Here is a 17,825-nt window from a genome sequence, read left to right on the forward strand (position 1 = left end):
TTTTGGTTCAAAAATTTTACATTTAGAACATGTGAGTATTTAATTAAAAATTATTATGCTGTTGTATTATTTCATGGCATTTTTAATACATGGCCATTTGTATGCTCTAGCAAACATCCCAATAAACTTTGTGTTGAAATGTTTCCAAATTTTTTTAATCGTATACGTTTGCAATGAAATTCATTCAAAATTGAAATAGTTCAGATTCATTTCTAACTTAAAAATTTGTTCGGTTCAATACTTTTTATAAGAATAAGTCTAAAACTAAATTTTAAAATGAAATTATTACTTTCAAAATATTCTAAAATTATTGAATTATTTTTCAGAATTGTGAATTGATGACTTCCTTTTTAAAAATGTGTTGCAATTGGGGAGAATTATTTATATTTTTATATCATTTTAAATCAAACGAAGAAAATATTTCAAATTGCCTTTCTAGTGATATTTTAAATGAAAATTACTTACATAATTATTTAAACGCTGACCAATGGAATACTATTGAACAACGTATTGCTAACTTTGGTGAGCTTCCGTGTAAGCAACATTTGGTAAGTAAAGTTTAATATAATGGCAGTTGATTTATTGTATCCCCTTTCCTTCTAAGTAGTTCCAGAATTCCAATAGCCTTGATAAAAATAAATGTATTCTGGTGGCAGTTCATTAATTTTATCTGATTAGAGATTTATCCATCTCAAAGAAAAAGTGTCATAAGAATAAATTTTTTAGAAAATGTTTTGATAGTGTCCAAATAGCAGCTTAGTAACTTTCCTTAATTAATTACTTCCGAGTTACAAACATTTTAAAGACTTTTTACATCAGAAGCTTTTTATAAAAACCTTTGCACGGTTCCTTGACTATTTCCCCAAGAAATGTTCCTCTCTTTATTTTATTGTATATTTCATTTAAATTATTTCTTTTATTATCTTCCAAGAAATGACCGTCCGTTTAATGAAGTACTTGCACCTATTTTGGCTAATTAATCAACTCTTCCATTTCCATTTTTTCCTGAAAACTGGGAAATGACAAGCGAATATTGGCTTATGGTTCATTTACTCCGGTTCTCTTCAAAAAATATTTGTTTTTGGCAATCGCCAATATAATCTAGATCCTCCTTCAGTGTAGATTTAAAACCTATTCTAAGTATGTTGAATTCCGTGCATAATCAGTTATTTGACTAACAGAATTAAGTTATTGTACATTCACCTGAATAAGCTTTTAGGAGGAATCTCCTTCTTCGCATATAAGTACCTTAGCTTTAAATATATAAGTATCTTAGCTTTAGCTTTAAAAATAATTTTATTTATTTATTTTTTTTTAGAAAAAAATTTCCTCCCAAACAAGTCGATTAACAATTCTGTGTGAACGAAAAATGGTAGATCCAAATTTATTAAAACTTTATTCATATAGTGATGTTAATCTTCAAATTACCAAAGACATATCAGATATTAATATAATAGCGAAAAATATATTGAATTTAAGTATTAATAATAATAATTTGGAGATAATTCAATCAAATTATGTGCAAGAAAATATGTAAGACAAATTATGATCATTTTTATAGATTTGTATTAAACATAGACTACTAGTTATAGAACTTAAGATTTTGCACTGTCGACAGTGAATATTTTATTCACCACATTTGATAATAGTAAAAATCATGTTTATTTACAGTACTAGTTTTCGTACATTGTGTAACCGTATTTTTTTTTGTCGCCACTTTTTTTCTGCTAGACAGATTTATTGTTATGCGCCTGGCATGCTATATATTCAAAGTAGCGGATACGTTAATTTATCTACTAGGTTCAAAATAATTTTATGTGGTTGCTTAAATGCCGCTTATTTTTGTTGAACAAGTCTGTTAGCGAGAATAATTGTAAACTGTACTAAAATTTAAAATTCTATAACTCAAATATTTAACATTTCCCTTGGTTTTTAACTTATCGAGATTCTATTTACTGTATTATATTGGTGGTCTATTTTATTAGGAATCTGTTATTTCATGTTGCAACTTGATACATTAATGAATTTTTAGGTCCTTAATTTTATCATTAATTCAATTATGTTTGAAAAAGTTACACAAAGAATTAAAAGGAATAATCAAAACTCAAAATGATGTACAATTGAATTTCAAATCGCAGAAATTTATTAAAGAAATAGAAAAAGATCAAACAGAAGTTACAGAAGAGGAACTATCAAATTTGCAAACAATTTTCAATGAAGATGTTACTTCTGAAATCTGTAATATTGAAATGAAAAATATTGTAAACTTATTGAATGTACTGAAACAATTACCTTTAGCGTATTGTTCAGATAAAATACGAGTAGAAATGATTTTATTATGTATGTGTTTACATAAAGATTGTGACCAAAAAAATGAAGAAGTTCCAAAAATTGTTGAAAAAATGATAGAACATATTGTGAAAATACATTTCCCATCAAAAATACTCAAAATATTAACATTGAATCAAATTATTAATCATATTATTGAATATAATAATTTTGAAATATTATTGAAAGAAATTATAAGATATATTGTTCGATCTGAAAATTTGATTATACATTTAAAGAATATTTCAAAATTTTGTCGAAATTTGGATGTTGTAAAACATGCGACAATTGCTTACTTTGTATTTAAAGCAATTGTTAATGTGAATAAAACTAATTTTTCGATTGAGACAAAAAAAATGATACGTTCTATTACATATAGAATTACGGTTGGTGTTTCCGAAATATTCACTGAAGAACATTTAAAAAATGGAAATATTAAGTTGGAATTATACGGTTTGACAATTGATCGATGCTTAATTCGTGATAAGAAAAATATTTTAGATAATTTATTGAAATATTTCGATAAAGTATTAAGTTTGTGTGTAAGTATAATTTTTGTGTCGTTTCTGGTCAAATGAAATTCCTCGGTAATTTTACGATAAATCGAAGTCTGGGAAAATTTTAATAATAGGTATCCGATACTCCCAAAACATTTCACCTAAATTTCCCAAATAATCGTTTGAGGCTTTTATATATTTCAATCAGTTTTAGTAAAGTTGTCTATTAGATTACTTTATGCTCTATTAGAGGTGAATAGCCATTAAAAATTTATTTTGTTAGACCAAAAATTTTCATCACATTATCAAATTCTAAAAAATTAATGAAATCGATGGTTTTAGTTGGAAGTTGGTAATTCAAAAAATGAAGAAAATGTGATTACAGTAGAAGACAAAACTGAATTTTTAAATGTTGTAGTCAAGAATATGAAAAAACTTGATGCAAACTTACCGGAAGATTTTATTTTAAAATGTGCGCTCAATAATGCAGAGAACGCATTATTTAACTTTTCATCTTTAGTATCACATTCGCAACTCAAAGAATTAGAGTTGATAATTAATTATTTATTGGATAAAACTGTGAGTAATTAGATCGTAATGTAAAAAATATTTCCATAAATTCAAATTTTCTAATTAATAAAGTTTTTAAAAACTATTTTGATTTCCATCTTTTAGAAACTGCACTTAAAAAATAATTCAATGGAAGAATTTAGTAGAAATATTGATGTTTGGGAAATAATGGTTGAACATAAGTTTAATAAAACTAAAAGTCAAATTCGTCAAAATGCGTTACAAATCATTTTGAGGGAATTTTTATTTTCAATAAAAACTAGTCCGTATAATTTTCAAATGTCGATTATTATGTTGAAGTATATCCACAAACTGTTACGAACACAGGTAAGAATCAATACTCAGTAATTGATAATAAGCTACAATTGCGTATTATTTAAAGTAATTCGCAATGCTTTTTTAAACTTACTTGTTTTACGAACCACCTTTAATTTTTAAGTCAATAGATGATAATTTATAGATAAATTTTTTTCAGGTTGTATTAACTCCAACCATGATCGATCTGATTTTGGAATTATTATACGAAATAAATCATAAAAGAGATTCATTACAACAAGATATTTCTGAATTTGAATCAATATTTTCAATTTCAACATTTATTCTAGATGTGTTCTTCACTTTCCGTAGTGTTTTAATCATGGATCGCATTCAAAGTATTTTAGTGCCTTATAGATTATTGTTAAAAAAGTTATGTTTACGTAGTCAAATTCAATCGAATAAGAACGAAGAAAATATTATCTCAAAATGTGCTTTAAATTTCCAAAGGTAAAAACAAATATATATTCCGAGCATAAAGTATACTCACAAAAAGTAATGGATATGGACTTTAAGATTAGCCGCATGTTATCAGAGATTCGTATAAGAAAATCGGACTCCATTTTGAGCATATATTTTGTAGGTCTAGGACCAGGCGGGGTATTAGACAATAATAATTGAATAAAAAATGCACAAATCCTTCTGCTCGACGCTAGAAATAACAAGGTATTCGTAATCCAACATCTTTAAAATTGCAATTGCCTGATGTGGAACGATAACCCTGCTTTGTTGAATGTCCGAAAGAATGATTTTTATTCAATGTTCTTATTAGAATGTTACCCTCGATGAATTAATTTTAAGCTTTTTACGTAGTTAAACCCCGGCTATGAAAATTTTTGTATAGAAAAAAATTTGTTGGGCCGCCCCTGACAAAAGCCTCTAAAGTTTCCAGTTCTGAAATGAGTGTTAAATACTACTTCTGGCCCTAGATCTATTATTTTAGAGTTCGCATCTAATCTTTCTTGTAAAAAATTTTGATAATGTGCATTGTGCAGTAGATATTAGAATTTCTTCTTATCTATTACTTTATTCGGCAATCAAATTACAAATAGAATTATTCAATTTTAGGACCAATGAAAATTTAGTAAAACATAAAAAAGATACAGCAAGAATAGCACCTTATTTAATAGCAGATGTATTACAATATTATGAAAAAGTTACTTTTTATCCAACGATTAAGGTACGTAGAACACAAGATGTATACTGTGGGCAGTGTTATCAAATCATTTTGAATAAAAAACGGTCCCTTTAAAAACGGTGGGTTCTGAAAAGTTGTTACTTAATGTTTTTTATGTTTCAGAATTATTTAAACAGCTGTTTATATGGATTGTTAAACTTGTGTGATTCACATGCGAACTCATTTTTACTTCGAAATTTATCAATTCCATCAAAAGAAATATTTAAAGTTATTCATGATGACTTCAATAAATATCACCGATTTACTGGGAAATCTTAAATGTTTGATTGTATGTTATTGTTAATATCTGCAAATTGAGGTTGGAATCAATTTACTTTCTAGAATAGAAAGAAGATAATTTAAACTGTATTCAATTAAAGGCAACTTAAATGAATCACAGTAATAAATGAAATATAGGGAATATAGTAGGGTTGAGTGAATAATGCATAGAGATATTAAGACCATAGAGCCGCAAAGTTGCCGGCCAAACAGTTGCACGTATAAACGTCTACCAGTTCTGTCTCTTTCTCTGTAGTCGAATCACTTAATGCGTTTCCTATGTCTTTATGCCTATATGGTCTTAATATCTCTATAAAATAATGACATTTTACATATTAAACCTCAATTTTTATTTTTGAATATTTGATGTATTTATGTGTAAACAAAAAATGAACGTAAACGTACAAATCAAAATAAAATTTATTTAATATTTCTTAATAAAATCAGTTAAAATAATTTTGTTTGTTTTCATTCTTCACCATTTCTGATTAAAACCATTATTTAAATGTTGAAATAGATTATATACAAAGTAACTCAGGAAATAAAGCTCTTATAAATTAATTGGGATGAATTAAACTGTGATTATGCGCAACTGGAAATATTGCAGCGCTAGAAGAAGAGTAATATTTAAGAAATATTGATTTATATTGTGCATTTAGTCCGATGTATACCCTATCTTTTTGTCACTTCATACAAAAAAAAAAGAAGGTTTCTAAAATTAATTCTTTGTTCTAAAATTATTCGAAATTAAAATTTTATTTCTGAAATTATTTAAGTTTTACCGTAGTATAGGGCGCTCTATCAGTTGGCAACCTTTTAATCTTTTAATGTGGCGCGATAAATAGCACTTATAATCAAATCTGATAAATTTCCTTAAAAATCATATTTTTAAAATATCAACTTGCAAAACTAATCCAAAGAAATGTATCCTACTTGTAGGGGTTGTATGAAAAATGACGAAAGCTCCATACATGTTATTTGTACCTACAGAAATCTATAAGGGGTCAGATTTAAAATGTTCGGGCCCGAAACCTCGGATTCATCAATCCTGGGAGAGATCCCGGTGGAAAAGCTATGGGCTTCCTGTGTGGCGTCTATATTCTCATAATTTTGTTTGAATTTGATTGAAATTTTGTAGAATCTCTCAATTTTTCAATAGTTATTTAAGAGCCATAGGTATACAAATATATATAAAAGAAAATATAAAAAACAGACATAATTAAAAACATAATCTAAAAATAAATATATACAAAATACTGGGTATTCTTTTTACGTGAATTGTCTGACATTAACATCATGCTAGGTAGCAACGGACACTGAATGCGTAATAGCAGTATTTGTTGATGTAGTCATTGTGCATTGTTGGCAATGCCATCTGCCATTTGGTACTTTTCTTAAGCCAACACAATATATGTGATATCCACGATCACATCGATCACAAAACAACATTTTATCATCATCGGATGGTCTTCGACATTGCCAACATGTTTTACAATCCGTACATTGCCATGGATAAGCTTGAATAAATGGCATCATTTCTACTGTCAAATCAATGCAACGTGGATGTATGCCTTGGTTACATTGGGCACAGTATATAAGTGATGATTTTCCAGGCTAAAAATAAAAAGTAATAGATATCAGTAAGTTAGAACAACTATATCTTGCGATGACTGCAATATATTCCAGTTTTTAAGACTTAAAACTTACTCTTGATTTTGGTGAGCTAGTGATACAAATTTTACACGTATCACTTTCTGTGTGTAATATTGGAGGATTAGTAAGTGGTGTTGTAATTCCATCCATTGTCGTTGAATCAGAATCTTCTGACGATTCAGAATCGCTTCCACTGCTGCTCTCAGATTCACTGCAAGATCCATCAGAATAACCAATTTCTTGTATACTCGCATTTTGAACGATTGGACCGTATAATACAGTGTTTACTGGTAAATATTTCAACTCCGTAGGTGAATAGTTCTAAAATAGAAACATCAAATTAATTAACATACGAAGGAAGTTCCACTGAATATACTATCAAAATACTAGCTCTAGAATTAATTGTTTCGCCACTACCCAATTGTTTTGTTATATTCAACCAGCAAGCGAGTAGTGTATTTACCGATTTCAATAAGAGGAGTTGAGTTAACTACATCAATATATACAGCCTGTCTTAAATATCATGTCCAATTAGAATTCAGCATTCAATATCATTTCCTATAAAATTTGCCGCATATGTGTGTGCTACGTGTTTGGCAAAACTCACTATGGTTGATTGCATAGCATTGACTTTCTATAGACCTTTTCATTTCAATTACGATTCGTCATTGTTTCGTACAGACAGTAATCAGTTGGACAAAGATACAAGATATTTGCTATTCATTTTATCACATTAGTTTTTTTTCCAAACTGTCCGAACAAAAGGTAATCACTTTTTAAAATGAAAAGGTCTATTGTCAAACACGTAAGATAGACATATACACAGACTATTATAGGAAATAATACTTAACGTTGTATTAAATATCGATTTTTGCCCTAATTTCCTAAATCAATTTTTTGTATTATATAAAAAAGTATTTTGACTATCATATGATCATCATAAGTATCCTAGAGTACTCATTTATTATATTTGATAATACTTATACTTAAGGTAGTACCTACACGAAAGTGATATTCCAAGAATTTCTCAAAACTCAGAATATAAAATATTTAATTCATAATACACTTGCTGTTAAAATTAGAAGATGATTTACCATGCCATACATGAGATATTAGCAATTAAAAGTGACGCAATTTGTACGTGTACATGGGAGAAGTGTATAAAAATACACAAATTTACAAATATTATATTTATTTACCAATGAATGACGTCCACCATCTCTATGAAAAACTAATATAATGTAGAATACTATATTTAGAAAATATATAAATAAAAATAAAAATTATTCACCATATAGTTTCGATAAAAAACTTAAATAAATAACTCGTTTTAGCGATGATTTTTGTGGAAAAGATATGAAGACTAATGTTAAAGGCATATGTCATAGTGTGTGTGCTTATATGTATACTAGAATCAGTAGTGAGGAACTACAGTCTTGTCAAAATAATATATGGTATATGTATAATAGTCATAGCACAGTTAATGCACTGAATGATAGTATTAGTCCAAAACTTTTTGACTGGACGGTCGCGGAGGAACTACCTTAATAACGATCAATAAAATAAAAAATCGTATATCAAATACCTTGTAAAATTCAGAAAATTGTCCTGGTACTAAAGCCACAGGGTAATGACCAGGATTAGTATTTGGAGCAACAGGTTTTCGACCCTTTGGATACATCACCGTAAATGATTGTAAATCAACGTAACATTTTCGTTCTTCTTTGCGGCTTTTATTTAATGATGCATTCCATGATGCAGCTGAACGAATTGCTAATTGTAGAACACTTTCTTCTTTATCGCCTTTATCAGCATTTGTTGCCATACTAGAAGCCATAGCACGTTGTTTGTTTGTTACATCTTTTGCTTGTTTCTCTCGTTGATATTTACGATATTCTTCATACTTATCCTAAGAAGACAATTTTTTTTTTTAAATTTAAATAATCCACAGAATATGAGCATTTAAAATTAAAATCACACAATTCAAATTCATGTTCAATAACTAAGATATTTAACGCTGTGAAGCTAGTATGTCTGATCAAAATGACTTTTGTCTAAGGGTAGAGGGGGAATTGATTTTAAGATTAATATTAATTTTTAGGAAAATACACAGATATAAGTTTTTTTTTACTCTGAAATTTCTTAAGATAATGAATGCCCAAAAGGTCTGCATTTGATCGAAGATCAGAAATGTGATAGATAAATATCAATTTTTAATCGAAAATCTCATTGCTTAATAGTAATTTTGAAGGTATAATTGACCAAAAGAATATTTATTGAGTATATAATTCAACTTTGTCAAAGCATTTACCTGAAAATCAGTGAACATAATATCAAGAATTTCGGAACTAAGAACAGCTGTAAGACCCATATCACATAACGCTTCTGATGCTAATCCATTTTCTCGTATATAATCTCTCTCTTGCATTTCAACAGCATGTCGTGTTAAACCAGGATACTTTCGTTTGAATGATTTTACACCCAAATATTGTGCTATTTGTTCTTGTAACATATACGGTCCCCCGTTTCGCCAATGATATTCAGCTATTTGCTCTGGTCCAGTAACATGCTTAAAACTGTTTAATTTAAATCGTTTTTTAAATTATTTTTAAATTTGTTACATTTTATAGTATTTTGTTGTAGATAACTTACACTTCAATTTCAGTAATTTCAAGTCGTCCACGTTTATTTCTATTATTTTCAGTTGTAGTGCTTGAACTACGTGACTCATCTGTAATTTCTGGTTTAATATGTGTTCCAGTCTCACCTAGTTCGCCGTCAGCACTCATTCTTGTATCTTCTTCCATAAAGAATGCTTCAGCGGAACCATCTGCTTTCATCTTTAACAAACTCTTTTTGTCAACATCTATTTTATCTAATGCAACGGTTACGTCAGAAGTAATTACAGATTGTAAATCCATTAATGCTCGCCTCTGAAAAAAAACCAAATAGATTTAGCAACAATATCATGTAAATTTTTAAATAATTATTTGTTATTCAGCATCTTTTGCGAATAGGATGACCTTAAACTTGCCATTTATAATTTTAATTATTTATTATACACTAGTATTACCCTGCAGTTATAAAGGATTTACTCAAATTGGGGAAAAAAATTAATAAAAAAGCACTGTACCTTTTCTTCAGCTCGTCGTTTATAAGCACCTCGTCCTCCACGACTACCTCGACCACCACGCCCACGACGTGATCGATAAGCACCGCCACGACGAATTCCTCTTATATTATATGCGCCTTTGGGAGACAATTCAAAATTATCATCTTCATCGGATGGTTGAGCTGGACTTGGGGCTGGGCTATCTTCAATGGGCAATTCATTAACGGTAATGACTGGTTCTTCAGGTTCTTCCTCTTTGAGTTCTGGTCGCACTTCTAATGGAATTTTTCTTGGTCTTCCACGTTTTTTTGGTACCGGTGGTAGATCTGGTTTGAGTTCTTCAATTGGATCGGGTAATATTTCTTCTACGATCATCACGTCTTGCGAACTAGACTCGTCATTTGATATGGATAATGGATCTACATTCATTTTTGCTGGTGGTATAACATCAACGATTTTAACGTCATCACTACTACTAGAATCTCCATCATCTTCTGGTGACACGTCTATCCTATTGGCATTAAGTTTCATTAAAATATCTTTTAGTTTCGATGAATTATTCCCTAATTCAATTTTAGTTGGTTGAGGAGTTTGTGAAGGAACTCTAACAATGGTTACATCGTCAGATATGTTTTGTAATTTTTTAGTTGCTGATGTATTTGATTTGATAATATTGATGGAAACATCACCAGAAGAAAATTCTATTGATGTTTCATTGGGTTTCATCTTTTTCTTTTCCACTTGAATAGGCTCAATTGTGGTTTCAGGGGACAGCATTCGCTTTAATGATGGGTTTTGTGTTGGCATTGTTTTAGAAAATGACGATGGGCTTAATATTTCAGGATGGCCACCTTCTTTAGATAACTTTAATGTGATTTTTTCAAGCGGGCTACTAGTTGTGTCAACTTTAAGTGTATTTTCTGACTTTAATTGTGACTTCATTGATTCATTATCTTTATTAATTTTTAAGACAATTCGATCGTTTTTAGAATTTATCTCTTCATCTTCATAGCTTTTATTACCAGGAATATTTACCATTTTCCTTGATGGTGATTTAGTATTTAAAATTGCTGTCTCCGTTGTAGATTCATTGCGTTTTTGATTATTTTTTAATAGCATTCCATAATCTTTACTTTCAGACAAATCTACAGTTTTCAGAAGTGATTGTGATGCTAGAGAGTTATCTGTTTTCTTGATTTTTGATAAATTTGGTGGTGCGTTTAATATAGGTTTTATGATTAATTTGGAGCTTGTGCTAGTTGGTATTGATTTAAAATTAGGTTCTTCTGGATGATTTCCTATTTCTTTATCTGATTGCAAAGATTTTTTCAATGCTTTAATAGATAATTTTGGTATGAATTCCGAACTATTTTTGTCCGATACACTTGGAATTACCTCTATTTCTTCATCATCGCTATCAATTGCTTGTGTTCGATTTTTATTTTTCATTGATCTAGGTATTAATTCCATATTTGCAGCAGCCAAACTGGATTTATTTGCTGCTGAAATATTATGAGTGTAATCTACGGATTCATCTGCACTTGACTCTTCCGACAATGATATTGATGCATTAGGAATTATTTCAAAATATTTATCAGCTGTGTTTTTTATAGTAATCTTTGGAAGACTTTCTTCGCCCTGAATGCTACTTTCTAAATTGCTTGAATCAATATTTGGACATTGTTTTATATCCTTTTCAATAGTCTCAATTTTTTTTCCAGTTTTTATTGTTAACTTAGGAATAGATTCAACCGTCGATATTGATTCAGATGTCTGTTGATTCTCTTCATTTGGAATCATTTTAGTTTTTATAGTTAATTTAGGAATTACTTCAGGTATAATTTCCTTTATTTCTGAAGTTACAACATGCATTTGTGTTTGATTACTTTGTTGTGGCGGCTTTTTTAATGGTTTTATGGTTAATTTTGGCACAACTTCTTTTTCAACATTTTCTGTAGATGTACTTTGTATAACTTCTAAATCTTCATCTTGAGACTTCTTTAAGTTTCGAATAGTCAATTTCGGTATAGCTTCCAAAGTAGACGAAATTGTTGATGTAGAAATGGTTTCATTTTCTATAGATTCCGTAGGTTTAGTAATTTGAGATTCTAAACTTTCTGATTTAACGGTCTTAATTGTTAATTTTGTTTCTGTTTCGCTTGATGGTTTTTTAATAGGTTTAATCGTTAATTTTGGAACTCGCTTTACATCCGTTGAACTTATTACTTCTTCGGATTGAAATTCAGATTTCATTTCAACATTTGTTGAATCTACAATCTTTATACTTTCTGCTATCACGCTATCTGGTATTTCACTTTCTACCGTCTTTTGGATTTCTGATTTTTTAATTGTAAGTGTTATTTTTGGTAATTCTGAAGTTTCTATCGAAGATGTAGTAGGTAAATCAATCTTTCGATCACTGCTAGATGATATTGCTTCTACTGAACTATTTTGATTTTCATTACTGGAAATTTTTGGAGCTTCAAGGTTTATTTCTGCAATAAACTCTTCAGGAATTTCCGAATTGTTTTTATTGTTTTCTACTTGATCTACATTTTTTGGATTAGTTTCAACATTCTCCGATAAAATGTTTTCATTTTCTATATTTCCAGAACTATTTCCAATATCATCTGAATTTTCAGAATTTTGTAAATTGTTATCTGATAAAATAATACTATGAATATTATCTGAATTCGTGGCAAAATCTTCTACTCGAGGCTGTTTGGTTACGGATTCTAATATTTCATCAACTTGCATACTTTCACTGCAGTCTAAAGAATCAACTTGTGCTGAAACATCCAATAATTTTTTTTCTAAATCATCAACACTTTCAACTCTGTCGTCTAAATCGATATTGTAATCTTCGTCATTAATTTGATGCTTTTCTACTTCAATACTCAAATCATTTGCCTCTTTTTGGCATTCCAAAGTTTCTTCAATTGTAAAGTTTTCTGATTGAGTAGTGGTTTCTATATTTTTAGCTTTATTTTCAATAGTAGATTCAATTATTTTTTGGGGTTGATCGGTTGTGGTACAAATTTCATCTAAATCATCAACAATTTTTTCCATTACATCATTCGATGATTCATTCGTTGGAGGAATTGCATTAATCTCTTTTTCGAGCTCTTCTATTATCGATAAATCATCATTTTTCAAACCATCAGATAAACTTAAATCATCTGTATCCAGAAAACTTGTGGAAGGAACAGTTCCATCATCGGGGCCAATAATTTGATCGATTTGTGCAACCACATCCGCGATATCATTATCAGGATGCATTTTATATGCAGATTTTACATCAATATTACTTTTTGGATCATTTAGCGTGACATTTTCTTCAGATAGACTAATAGTGAATTCAGCATTTATTTTTGGTGATGACGAAGTTGTTACTTCACATTCATCTTTCACAGTGCTCACAACTTGAACTGGGCTAGTTTTTACGATGTTTGATTTAAATCGCGGATTGTTTCGAATTAATTTTACTTTTTTTCGTGGAGTTGGACTACATGTACTATCTGAATTTGATGAAGCGTCGTTTATATCAAAATCAAAAGATGTTGAAATATTATCCTCAGGAATGTCAATATTTAATGGATTTGATGGCATATTTTCCGTTGTAATTTCATTAGATTTCGTACTTTGTTCGGAATCTGTTGATGAATGTGGTTGAACATTTGCTGTCATTGGAGTTGATAGTTTTTTCAGAATATGTGACCGTTTTAATTTGACTTTTTTATACGTTTCAATAGGTTTTTCAATTTCCGAGGTAGATGTTGAACAACCTCCTCCATTTGAATTATCTACTTGGTCTTCATTGGTATTAGGCGTTGAAACATTTTCTTCTGTAGATTGTGATTTATTTCCTACATCAGAAAAAATTTTAACTTTTGAGTAAACTCGATGAGATTGTTTTCTTTTTTTACATTTGCAGACTTATAAAGAGCCGAATGTTTCAGCTTGAACGAACTTTTTTCAGTCACGTACATGCAAGACAAAAATTTCAAATTTTAAACCTTTGATTTTAATCCTAAAATTAATCTAAAACGTCTCGAATTTGCCTTATTTAAAAAGCGTATAAAGATTATGATTTTTTTTTTTCGAATTACTTATTTTTGGCTGCATTTTATGCTGTACTGTCTTTGATTCCACGATTACTTATTTTTATTATGAACCTATTCTCAAATTTATTAATTGCTCAAGCCAATGAAAAACTTATCATTAGATTAAATTACTGCTTAGTAACAATTAGGAATGCTGATTTTTTTTACAGCTTTGTAAAATCTATCTCAATCTGAATACTATGAAAACTGAAACAAAGTTTCGATTAGTCTAAAAAACGATTATATTGAAATGATTACACAGAAACAATTGGCAAAGTTCAAACAAATACGACTTTAAGGTAAAGTTAGAACAAACTAATTAGCTCAGCCGTCAAAATATTAAATTTATTTGCTCTTTGATTAGGTCAAAAATATTATACAACTTTAAACATATTAGTAATAGATTTATTAAACTTCTTAGTTTAGTGCCTTACTTCAAGCGAAGATGGTTTTTCTCTACATAAAAACAGCTTCACCTATTTATTTTTCATTTGCATTTAATAGTGAAGCATGCTTAGTTTTAAACGTTAAACAATTATTATGGTTTATTTTACAGTATAATTCATTTGTTTCGAAAATAATAATTGTTACCTTCGTCAGTAATGTTTTCATTTTGGATGCTGTTGGTTGAAATTACACTTTCATTTGTTTCGCCTTCATTTGTATTCGTAATATTTTCCACTGATGTAGAACTAACAATATCCGAAGCATTTAAATTATTCTCGTTATTCATTTTTTTTTAAATATAATTTTAATCCATTTCTACAATATAAATGCTATTTACTATTTCGCTTAACCACAAAATGCTAAGTTGACGTTACAATAGTTTACAGTTCGAAATACAGATGTCTCTGAAGCATTATTTTATAATTTAGCTAATTAATGAATGAAATTTGAAAAAATTAATATTTATATTATGATAAATTTAAATATCATTATGATTTTTATGTATAAAAGTAGTTAAACTATACGATATAGCTTAAAGAAATAAAAAAGACCGATTTTAATTTTTATGACGTCATATTACAATAAACAATGGACGGACTTGAATTTTGAATATTTTTATTTGAATTAAATACATTTGAATGTTTATATAAAGATATAATTATTTAAATTATTATTTATTTTATGTAAATTCGGAATGCAATAATGGATAACAAGAAGTAAACAAGTATTTAAAAAAATTTTTGTATACATTTCATAGAGAAGATATAAAATCCCTTCTATTGTAGTGTTTGTTGTTCAGTATCTATAGTTGTATAGGTAATGACAAAATGGCAGAGGAATGTTGGTTTGAGTTGGTTCTGTGTATATTTTTGTAGTCGTATTTGTTGTTAACATGTTGTTATTTAATTAAATGACTGTTCAAGTGAATTTATACATCAATAAGGAATGTTTCTAAAGTAAGTTTAAAAAACTTTTCATTAAAAAAACTTGATAAAATTCGTAAATACGGTGAATGTTTTGTATAACAATAGGTAAAGGAATCTCGCATATCGTCGAATAATTTTTGTTTATAATGTAAAGAATTTCAATTATCTCTGTTATTTTAATATGATATGCATTGTTATTGTATTAAAAAATTGCATTTTAATATGATTGAATATATTTGAATAATTACAATCATATAAAATAATTATTTTATTTGATTTTAATGAATATTTGATGTTTGCACATCACCTGTCTAAAATACAACATTACAGATTACAGGTAGAAATACAACATTTTCTGTATATGTTTTGATTTATAGATTTTTTTTATATATTATTTTCGTATGATTTAAAATTTTCTTTTACGATTATTTTAATTACGTTAATAAAATATTATATTCACATTAAAACTAATAAATTTATTTTCATTCAATTAACTTGTGTAATTAAGTAATTTAAAATTTTTTGTGTTTTAATGATGGAAAAACGTTTTTTATCGACATTTAACACATTATAAACATGCCATTGTTTCATTATGAAAATTATTTTTCAAATTAACACATTAAATGCGATGAAAAATGTATATTTTTTTTTTTGAAAATATATTTTTATAATATGATATTTTGATATACGAGTTTTGTTTGAATTTATGATTTGTTTTGAAATATTTTCTCCCCCATGTAGAATATGCTTTTCTTTTGTTATTCTTCGTTTTAGAAGTGTTGTTTTTCAATTAGATTTTTCTTTCTAGATTATAGGATGTTTTACACATGTACTTTCGTATTGAGTGACTACACTTTAATATTCATTTTTTTTTGTTAGTTTGTTTTTGAATAACTTTAAAAAAATATTTTTGTTATACTTATTAATAAAAACAAACTAGAAATCGAATTATATAATATTCTGATGTGTATGACAAATATAAAATTTTTGTATTTTTATTTTCTTTTGAAATATTGAAAATTTTTCTTATCAAGTTATAAATTAAATAAAGTTGAAAATTTCATTTATAAACTTACGTTAACGTTTACACATTTTTCATTAGTTTAAGGTTGAAAAAAATGGCATGTTTGTTTCAAAATTAGAAAAGAAATTCCAAATTTATTAAAAAATATTTACAAATTAAAATTTAATTTTTCGATTACTATCCTTGGCGCCAAAAATTTTCTTTACGTTACTGAATCTAAATTATTATAAAAAACGTGAGACGTTTTAGTTGAAAAAGAAAAACAATGTATTTTAGAAAAGTAACAATAATTTATTGTGACTTTGATCTGACGAATTTTACATCATTAGTGTTAATATCTTCGTTGAAATCAAATTTATTCGCTTTTTGTATATCTGCTTATTGGCTGAAGTTGTCAGAATTAATCTTGTCGGTAAATCGAAAGGTTTTCCCAAAAAAATAAATGTATAGGTGTATGCAAATAAATTATTTTTAAAAAGATATTTTTCTAGATAACTTTACATAAAACCTGTTATATTAATTAAAATAACATTTTGCATTTCTTGATCATACAAGGAAATGATGAATTGGAAATTAAGGGTCGTTTACCTTTTAATGGTTATTATTTTTTTGGAAAATATAATTTATAGTTAAATAGTATTTATAATTTAATGTTAAGAAAAAATAATTTTTCGATATTTCGGAAGATTATTAAATTAAAGAAAATAATTTTTAAGAGTATTTTTTTTCGCAATCATTAATCAATAAAAAATGGCTTGGAAAAATTTAATAAATCGTTCTCATTTTTATTAAATTTTCATTAAAAAAAAAACTTTTAGATAAAAATTTGATTTTCCATGTTCTGAATAATAAATCTTTAAGAAATTTCGTTTTTATTAAAATGGTAGTGTTTGGTGAGTTTGTGACAGTGATTTCTTAGTGATTGTATAAAAAGTTTAGTTTTTTAAGAGAGATGAAATGTGATTTTTGTGTCGTTAATAATTAAAATTGGATATTAAACATGTGTACAATACGAAAAAACATGTGAAAAATATAATTTTTATCGAAGTTTACCAGAAGTGCTATAAACAAAAATTTAATTTTTCTTGGACAACTGTCATGGATTATAGAAAATTATTAACAAAATATTTTCTATTATCCATAACTTTTATAGATTTTATTTTTTTTTTGTAAACAAAGTATGCACAGGCTATTTATAGATTTAATTATACTTATTATACCCTGTATATATGAAATATATATCATGATATAATAAGTTTAGTCCCAAGTTTGTAATGCTTAGAAAGTTTGATGATACGAATAAAATTTTGATGTAGGTGTTCCTAAAATTACTTAATTAGTCCATTTCTGTTTGCCCGCCCGTCGACACGTAAACTCAAAAACGAAAAGAGATA

General features: G+C 27.9%; 3 protein-coding genes across 3 annotated transcripts in view; 2 read left to right on the forward strand and 1 right to left on the reverse strand.

Annotated features, from left to right (window-relative positions):
- LOC123292579 lies at positions 1 to 5,562 on the forward strand. The gene is made up of 10 exons (XM_044873292.1): positions 1 to 31; positions 327 to 548; positions 1,319 to 1,478; positions 2,152 to 2,340; positions 2,638 to 2,870; positions 3,168 to 3,404; positions 3,501 to 3,722; positions 3,871 to 4,160; positions 4,779 to 4,890; positions 5,011 to 5,562. Exons 2-10 carry the CDS (start codon positions 339 to 341, stop codon positions 5,164 to 5,166), a joined length of 1,809 nt encoding a protein of 602 aa, XP_044729227.1. The 5' UTR covers positions 1 to 31; positions 327 to 338; the 3' UTR covers positions 5,167 to 5,562.
- A 76-nt stretch (positions 5,563 to 5,638) lies between these two features.
- Positions 5,639 to 14,820, reverse strand: LOC123291715. Its single transcript, XM_044872107.1, has 7 exons — positions 14,626 to 14,820; positions 9,953 to 13,797; positions 9,472 to 9,752; positions 9,131 to 9,395; positions 8,405 to 8,728; positions 6,874 to 7,140; positions 5,639 to 6,780 (listed from the first exon to the last, which is right to left on the reverse strand). Exons 1-7 carry the CDS (start codon positions 14,765 to 14,767, stop codon positions 6,466 to 6,468), a joined length of 5,439 nt encoding a protein of 1,812 aa, XP_044728042.1. The 5' UTR covers positions 14,768 to 14,820; the 3' UTR covers positions 5,639 to 6,465.
- A 496-nt stretch (positions 14,821 to 15,316) lies between these two features.
- Positions 15,317 to 17,825, forward strand: part of LOC123293701 (ephrin-B2a-like) — a 331,992-nt gene continuing 329,483 nt past the window's right edge. Inside the window, exon 1 of the mRNA XM_044874593.1 lies at positions 15,317 to 15,437. The gene's annotated coding sequence lies outside the window, so the exon portion shown is untranslated. The remainder of the gene's footprint in view (positions 15,438 to 17,825) is intronic.

The sequence above is a fragment of the Chrysoperla carnea genome, chromosome 2, assembly GCF_905475395.1.
Source record: "Chrysoperla carnea chromosome 2, inChrCarn1.1, whole genome shotgun sequence".
Classification (NCBI taxonomy): Eukaryota; Metazoa; Arthropoda; class Insecta; order Neuroptera; family Chrysopidae; genus Chrysoperla; species Chrysoperla carnea.